Source organism: Toxoplasma gondii (assembly GCF_000006565.2).
Source record: "Toxoplasma gondii ME49 unplaced genomic scaffold asmbl.1705, whole genome shotgun sequence".
Taxonomy (NCBI): domain Eukaryota; phylum Apicomplexa; class Conoidasida; order Eucoccidiorida; family Sarcocystidae; genus Toxoplasma; species Toxoplasma gondii.
This window is the reverse complement of record NW_017383780.1, coordinates 1-8,595: the sequence shown is the minus strand read 5'-3', so window position 1 is coordinate 8,595 and position 8,595 is coordinate 1. Positions and strand designations below refer to the sequence as shown.

The 8,595-nt window shown below is 49.7% G+C and overlaps 2 protein-coding genes across 2 annotated transcripts; one reads left to right on the top strand and one right to left on the bottom strand.

The window, feature by feature from the left end:
• Nucleotides 1-330: 330 nt before the first annotated feature.
• On the top strand, nt 331-2,276 carry TGME49_287515 (hypothetical protein; the record flags this gene model as incomplete). The annotated part of the gene is made up of 3 exons (XM_018782013.1): nt 331-668; nt 910-1,142; nt 1,356-2,276. 3 exons carry the CDS (start codon nt 331-333, stop codon nt 1,562-1,564), a joined length of 780 nt encoding a protein of 259 aa, XP_018634686.1. The 3' UTR covers nt 1,565-2,276.
• A 1,381-nt stretch (nt 2,277-3,657) lies between these two features.
• Nucleotides 3,658-7,789, bottom strand: AAH1 (aromatic amino acid hydrolase AAH1; the record flags this gene model as incomplete). Its single annotated transcript, XM_002371997.1, has 7 exons — nt 3,658-4,036; nt 4,491-4,700; nt 5,054-5,229; nt 5,828-5,995; nt 6,397-6,528; nt 7,055-7,227; nt 7,707-7,789. 7 exons carry the CDS (start codon nt 7,787-7,789, stop codon nt 3,806-3,808), a joined length of 1,173 nt encoding a protein of 390 aa, XP_002372038.1. The 3' UTR covers nt 3,658-3,805.
• Between the last annotated feature and the right edge of the window lie 806 nt (nt 7,790-8,595).

Below are 8,595 nucleotides of genomic sequence, written 5' to 3'. Positions count from 1 at the left end.
ATGCTCTTTTTTCTCCCCTTTTCCGGATCTCAGGTTTTGCAGGTTTCCTCCCGTGTGTCTGTTCTCGTCATCCGTATTTTCCCGCGCCCATTTCGTAGGCGTCGCACTCTCTGCATTTCCGTTGTTGCTCCCATTGACCCGTTGCTTTTCGTGCATACTTCCCTCGGCTCTGTTCGTTATTGCTGCTTTACCATTATCGCTGTTCTGTCGACCGCTGCGTATCCCGACCACGTTCTTCTTTTGTCTTCAGTTACCACCATTGTCCTGCTTCCGGCCCTCGCGTATCTCATCGATCGAATAGGTGGGAGTTTGTTCCTCGTCGCCGTTGGAATGCTCCTCATGTGGCTCGTTTTCTGTGGAACCATTTCACTACAACCCTCTCCTGTGTCTCCCTCTCCTGCGTCTTCTCTTGAGCCGGGTTCGTCCGCTTCTCTCAATCCTTCCCTCTCGGCTTCGTCTTCTTCCCTGGTAGCTTCGTCTGCGCCATCTTCTCGTCACGTCCTGCCTCTTTCGGTCGGTGGCGTGTTTTCTCGACCTTCCGGTGGAGAACCGGGAGAAAAGGAGAGGCGCGAAGAAAGCAGCTGGGCCGCGCTGACGGCTATCCTGTTGGGCTGTGCGGAGGCGCTTCTTCCCACGGTTCTCATGGCACTTGTTGCCGACAAAGTGGTGTAAGTGAATAGAAAGGGGAGATGGAGAAGCTCGATGGGAGCCAATGAGAACCTGAGGACGAGAGAAAAGCACAGAGATTTCCAGCTGGCGTTTTGACTCTTTTGTATGCCCGGGATCTTGTGACGCATTCGGTCTCTAGCCATTCTCACTGTGTGTCTTTGGTTGTATTTCGCGCTTTTACCTCCGCTGCTTCAGCCGCTGTCACGTGGTTTGACTCTGTGTTGCGCTGCTCCTTGTCAGTTGTGCGTTTGGGTGTTGCTTTGCTTCCTTCCTGTCTGCCCTGCTCCATCACCGGTTCGCGGCTGACGCATCAATCTTGACAGGCCGCAAGTGTCTCCATTGCTTCCCTACATTTTTCAGCGTCCCCGACCCTGCGTTGTACGACGTCGCCTTTGCTTTGATGGAAGCGGCCAAATCGATTGTCGTGGCAACCACAGACACCGCCTTTGGCTTCCTCGTTGACCGACACAACGGTGAGATGTGCACCACGATGAAGAAAAGAAGAAAGGAAGTGAAAGGGAGGGCGCAAGCAATAGAACGGTTGAGGCGAGGGCGACGAACAAGGAGATGAAAGACCAGAAAGGCAAAAACCGAGTCAACGAGCAGACAGCCTCTGGGAAGAGAAAAAAACTAGAACAGAAACGCACGTTGCCTGTGCGTGAGTGTCTGCGTCTTTTCCTTTACAGGATCCTACGTCAGCAGTCTGTGGTTTCTTTGCTTCTTGACAGCTCTAGCTGTGATCCCGTGGGGCGTTTTGGTGTTTTCCAAATTCTGTGGAGGAGATCTTGGTCCATGTATCCCTTCTCTCACTGCATCTTCCTCACAACTCTCGCCTCACCACCATATCCGACAGCAACCCAGCTACTCGCCTTCGTGTGTATTTCCTGGCATATAGCAACGGCATCACTGAGGATCGAGGTTTTGGAGCAGAGGGCACGAGCAAAATAGCGGAAACGAGCAAGAGACAAACGCAGCGAACTCGAAAGTGTAGAAGATAATAGAGGAGCAGCAAACGAGGATGACAGAATCAGAGAGACAGACGACAGGAAGGAGAACCGGGTAGCGACGGTGAACACAACGAAGTAAAAGCAAAGCTCGCGTTTTGAAAACAGGAGGACTGTAAAAGGGAAGGGAGACGAGTTGCTCACATAGGCACATAAGCAGGCTGAACAAAAAGCGACAAAAGACCGAAAGGAAGAAAGAGTAGCAAAGGATATGACGAAAAAACATTAGCGTCGAGAGAAACCGGGAAACGATCGAAGAAAAATACACGGAGAGGAGCAAAGAAAAGGTGAACATGCGGAGATGAAAGACCCGCACGCGGAAAAGAGTAGAAGAAATAAAAAAATGGACGAACAAGCAGCACACTAAGAGACCAACGAGAGAAAGAAACGTAACGGTGAGGCAGGAGGAACACCAGTAGGAAAAAGGAAGCCGTAGAGCAAAGGGAAAAAAACAGTCGATTTACAGCCTCATTGTTGGTCCAATCTGGTGTCCTAAGCTGTGCTGAAGAGGTTATACACGAGTTTGTTTCTATTTCGGTAATTTTTTGCACTGTGAAACTAAGGCGAAAACGCCGTGATTTTGTGGGTCGAGAAGCCCATAAACTGCATGACAAAAGAGAAGAAACTGTGTCTCTTAACCGTGTGTATTTGAGCATCACACTCACTCTTCAGTGGTCAGCAGCCTTCGTCCACCAATATGGTTTTCATTCGTTTGATAATCACTCAAGAGTATCTGTGTGTTTCTGTCCACTTCGCTCTGATTATTTCCTTCGCTTGACTGTATCTGCTTGCCGCTATTTCCTACTCTTTCACTCTCTGCTCCCTGCCACTTCGTGTTGCCACATCATGTTTTCAACTCCACTTCCCTCTTCTCTCTTTTCTTGGTCATTCTGCTTTTCAATCTCTCATCGCTCCCGTCAGGTTTTGTCTCTTCTTTCTCCTGATGGGACGCAGAAGTGGAACACAGAAGCACAGATATCTAGTCAAGAAAACAGACGCCTGCGAAAATGTCTAGCTACCAGATGGCAACGAACAAGTGATGTTGCAGATGGAAAAGCGAAAAATGAGTCACGGCTTCTTCGTGGTTTCCCTCACAAGACAGAGGCGTCTTTGCCCCTGGAAAGAAGCAGTGAGAGATACAAGCTGTGATGTGCCCGTTTTTTCACACCAGTGTGTCATGAAGATCTTTTACAGTAGAGGACATCGCCGGCCGCGTTGCTAAAGAGTTGCTCATGTCCATGAGCGCGATTTTCTCGACACACATGCACCGGCCTGAGCCACAACGCTTCCAGGTATAGAACATACATATGCAAAAATTGTACAGGTGCAGTATATACTTATGTCGTTCGCTATACCCATCTAGACGTGAATGAACAAATCAGTTAAACAGGATGCACACTCACACGAGAACATACGTTTCATAAAAGAGACGGACCGCTGTTGTTCTGATATCTCGAAACGTGTATACGATAAAAGGGAGTTTCTGCACAGCCAGTGGAAAGCCAGCTTCCTCGTGAAATATAACCCCGCTCGCATACAAAACAGATTCCCAGGGACAGAGTGCGGGCAAAACGAGAGGACGCATACATGGAAATAATGCGTGAATACTGGTAATATGTGCCCAATATTTCGTGAGCCCCCGCAGAGAAATACTTGCCTACTTCTGTCTAGCCATTCGTACAGTCTCTAAATGCGTGTACACATGTAGGTGGGAGTATGAATGAACTTGCAAGCACTGACCCGCGACTAGGACGCTGTACACGTTGTACATGGCACCGTTTCACCACGAAGTAAAGGTACTATTCTGCCGTTTCCGGATTCTACGCATCTGGATGATACAGCTGAAATATAACGGAGGTACAGATATCGACTGATCTAGGTTGTCTGCTCATCTCCACATACACACATCTGTTTATGTTGAACATCCGGAGACAAACAATTGTAATAAACAAGCGACATGCTTTTCCATTCTTGCACTTTGCCACAGAATGATATGCAAATCCATGCATACTGTCAGAACATGTACAAGCAAAACGAGTCATGCATATCCGTTTATGTTTCTTCCTTGAAAATCTCCACACACACGCATCTTCGCACATTGCCAACTGCGAAATGTAGAGTCGGTCTGTAACCTAGAACCTGAGGGAAACGGGCAGAGCTCGCACTTCAGTTGAAACGTGCAGCGTCCGAGTTGCGTTGTCATATCTCGTTGCGAAAGGCTTGTGGATGTGATTCTGGATGTACCGAAGAAGACTGTCGCGCGCATCTTTCAAGCTCTTCGCGACGAACAAGACAGGCTGATACGTGGTGATCGGAAAGTCTTGCTGTGCTGCGTCCTCAGGGCGCCACTGACGAACCACGAGCTGATAGGAACAGAGAAAAGAGGAAAGCGAGTAGCGGCGAATCAAGCTCACCTATCCAGCAGAAGACGCCAGCACGCATCAGACACACAGCACATGAACAACGAAGCATTTCTCAGTGACGGTGGAGAATCCGGGATATTGCTTAATCCGAGTAATGCTGGTGTGTGCCTTCATGGACAGGGAGCCAAGGAACGGACAGAAAAAGACAGAAGCAGAGAGAGCCTGCAACCGGAAGAAATACAATGTCGCAAAGGACAAAGCAACCAGATAGATGGACACCATGAAACAATACACAGAGTGGCACAACGAACAAGGGGAAGTGCTTGGTGATGGCAACAGTATAAACAGCGGCGGTGATTCTGTGCTGGCGTGCGGAACGTAGCCTAATTGAGAGTGAAAGGTGCACACAATGGAGATGAACATTCTAGTGCCGCCTGGTGCGCTCTTCACATACTTTCCCATTCGTAGGACAGGTCGAGTGTCGGAGTTCCCCTGGTGAGGAGAGCAATCCTGCGCCATATGCAGCCAATTCCATTTCATTTCCCGGATTGCATAGCAGCCCAAATTCGACTGAAAACCAGTACAAACGCTGGAGTCGGGCAATGTCTTCCTCTGAAGCCCCTAGAGACGCGAGCCCGAGAAGTTGCGAAAAATCTGCAAAATCCTGCAAAGATACCGAAACACGCGCACATGTATGTATATCTAAATGAGCACGTTGAGCATGCGTATACACAAACGTCGCCTGAATATCAGTCAGTCTGCGCGACTTTATGTGGTGCGGCGAGCAGCAGTCTGGCGAGTAAATCATGCTCTTGAGGAAGCTCCTAGACCGTCAAAAAGGAACGTGTGTAAGTCAGAGCTCTCCCATATCCCACATTACGGTGGCGCGCGAGCAGAGCAGACACTAGCGGCGGATGCACTGTGGTTACAGCAACTCATTGGCGAAATGAAATCGTTGTGTCACCAAACAGCGATAGAGCAACGCGCTAAAACAAAAAAGTACCGGTTAGTGCATACCGGATTTGCCAACAGAGGGGCGTGGCCGAGGAGCTCGTGTACGACATCCGGCTCAGGAGTGTACAGAGGAGCCGAGTGGTGCCGAATGTACTGAGTTGAGAAAAATGTGCGGAACGCGAGCGCGTTCATGAAGTCCCTGGCCGACAGAAGGCCTGGAACGGGTCTCAGTGTAAAGCCTGAACAGAAAAGAAGACATTCAAGAGCAGAAGGCTCTCATGGGCGCGAAGGAGCACTTGTTGACAAAGACGAAACAGACAGATATGTCGTGCTAGCAGGAGCAGCGATACAATCACAGAAAGCTGAGGGCGAACAAAATCACGGGCATCGGGAGCCAAAACGCCCGTCAGAGCGCATGCGTTTCTTCACCACCACGAAGCACAGGAGGGCGAACGTTTCCACCAACAGAGCAACCAGATCATTCGCGTCTCGAGAGAAGCCCCAAGCGTGCAGGCACGTTTGAGGCTGGTTGATTGCATGTTTCTGAGTCCCTACGTGAGTTAAAGTTAGAGGCACTTCCTCTTTCGCTCGAGATTGCTGCGCAGCCAAGCGCCTACCATACGACAGTGTAAGCGTTCGGGGAAGACGATCTGTCCTTTGCGCTCATGAGAAACAACTTTTCGTCCTTTTCGCGCGCAGCATCAGGTTACCGTTTTTGGCTAGGCACATATATGCAGTGGCAATTCTATATAGGCATATACTGATCTATGGTTACACGTCTGCGCGGGTGTATTGCTTGTTTCACGACCAATGTGGACGAGCGCCGTGCGACCGCACCTGTTTTGGCCTTGATATACTCATTGACCTCTGCAACCTGAGGAATTGTGTCCGGCCCGTAGACACGAGCATCCCTCAAACCTGCCAGCACTTCGTTGTATTCGTTGCAAGCTAGAGTGGGGTAGAGATCCGTCAGGATGCCCCACACGTGTTTCCACGTCGCCGTTTCTGAAGAAAGGAGACGAAGAAGAAATGTAATTTGGAAAAGGACAGGAAAGAGGGGAAACGACATCTCGAAAGAGCTAATGGATGATCCGGTTCTAATCACTCTTTCTAGCTGGTGGCCGTGAACAGGAGGAAACACCCAACGGACACCGGGAGGAATCCGCAAAGAAAAAGGAAAAAACGCAAAAAGTGGGGATTGTTATTCAGGCCACTTAATCATCACCTCGTTGCATTCCCTGTTGGAAAGATTCGGGTCTTCCCATCACTGCCCCTGCCTTTCGAGACACAAAAGGGTCTTGAATACCAGTGAACGCCACAGCAACAGCAATCACGAGTACCATGGAAAAAGGACTCCTTCCCGGCGAACATGCATGTGTATTTGGATGTCTCATGGCCTTACGCACCTCGTGGTGTATAGTCGATAATTCCAACTGCCCGTCCGGCTTTATGATTTTCTGCGCACGATGCAATCTCTTGACGTCTCTTGCGATAAATGACGTCGTGGAAACCAGGGTGGTCCGCCTCAAGGTCTTTGCCTGTTTGAAAGAGAGACCGAATAGAGCAGAGAAATTGAGCGCTAACTACACGCGCGGACGACATATAAGTAAAGGAAAGGATGGCAGCAAGAGACATAGAGCAGCGCAGAGGAGAGAAAGAAAATCCCCGAAACAGACGACTAGTATGGTTGAGACAACTCGACCCACCTACTCTTCACAGGCCTTCATCAGTTCACCTACCTCTTGTCAACAGGTCCCTCTTCTATTCGTGTCTTCTATGTGTGTTCCTCTCCAATCTGTGCGTACACACTGTTTCTAGCCCGTGCCCAAGTGAGCCAGCTACAGACCATACATCACCACTCCATCAGCGTGAGAGTGAAATCCTTGTCTTGCGCATCTCGCCTCACCCACTAGACGCCCATGTGCAGGTCGATTAAGCATGTAACTCTCTGGTCATCGTGTCAGTCTGTCGATATACTGGTGACACTTCAGCTAACTATGTACAAGTAAATTGTCTCCGACACGACTTCCCAGAAAAAGTTGGCTTTCCTGTAGTATGACATACCCGCGTCAAGAGTGTGGGAAGCAATGCGATCGAGGTCTTCTGGAGACCGAGGGAACCACGGGACATCCGCTGGCGACCCGCGAGTAAACGCCACACAGTACGACCCCAGTCTGTCAATCAACTGCGTGGCATTCTCTGATTCCCATTCCCCCTCGAAGCTGATGGAAACAGTCCTACAAAAAAATCACACATGGGACTTGTGACAACCAGCTGGAGAAAGAGGAAATCACGGGCGACACAGAGAGCAGACAGACGACACGAGAAATAGGACGCGAAAACTACTTACATGCAACCAGAGAAATGAGCTGACGACGGTCGTATACCGGAGTGCATGACACGCAAACCGCAGATGCAGGCAAGAGAGAGAATCTCCGATCAGGAAATCAAAACATTAAAATGCAGCCGACTTAGTGATCGGAGTGGACGAATGAGAGGAAACGGAAACAACAGCACATATAATGAAACACCAATGACAACCAGAAATTTTCTCAACCCTGTGAAAACTTCGTTCATCTTCCTACTTATTGGATGTACGAATTCAAAATCACACAATTTTAAAAACAATTGCAGCCAATTGTGCATAGGGGTGAGATACGTTCATCGACCTTGTTAACCCTACACAGCCGCAGGGTCTCAGTTTCCAAATACTCACATCTTCCGTAGATCCAGAGGATCCGGAGAGCTCCTAATCTCAGTGATGTTCACATTGTACGCAGCGAAAATGGCCTGCCACATGCAGTCAGAAGAAAATAGAACCGAGCATGAGGAAGGGGAGCCCGTTGATGAACGTAGACAAGTGGGCTGTAGGTGGGCACACATATTTATGCCACAGAAGGAAACATGTCGCGTTGCAGACTCCCTCTACTGTTTCGTATTCATTCTTCTCCCACTGTTCCCTGCATCCTAGAGAGAGAAAGTGCAACAAAGTGTGACCTTCCCAACCAGATAAAAACACAACTCGGAAGGACGCGCAGCTGTGTTCAAGCCGTCTTTGTCCGTAGGACAACAGTCAATTCAAAAAAATCGTGCAGGCTTACAGCCAACTCAGAAATAGAGCCCACTCGGTCTTCGATTTGACAGGAAACGTTATTGATCGACAGCCTTCGTGTTGATGCTCTCGTGCTCGGGCCTTCGGTGGCGCCACCGCTTGCTACACCGTCCGAAGTTCTGCCTTGCACTTTTGTCTGCTGCGGGGAGCGTGTCCGTAGAGGATCTTCCCTTGTCCCTTCCCTTCCCTCCGAGAAACTGCAAGTAAGAATGGCGCCATTGGCAGTGGTTGTCGATTCGGCAACAGAGGAGGCAAACTCCCTCGCCGCGACAAAGGGACGTCCCTGCAACGTAGTTCGGCGTCGTTCCTCTCTCTGGCATCGTGCCACTGAAATGTGAAACGTTGCTGGCAAGGAAAGAGCTTTGTTTTGACAGGACAGGCGAAACAGTCCACAGCCAAATGCAGAGAAACGGGACTGCGGGCAATTGATCGCTGCTACAGATTCTTGGGGGACAGCAGAACAGGCTCGGGAGAGGAGACCCCGTAGGTCACG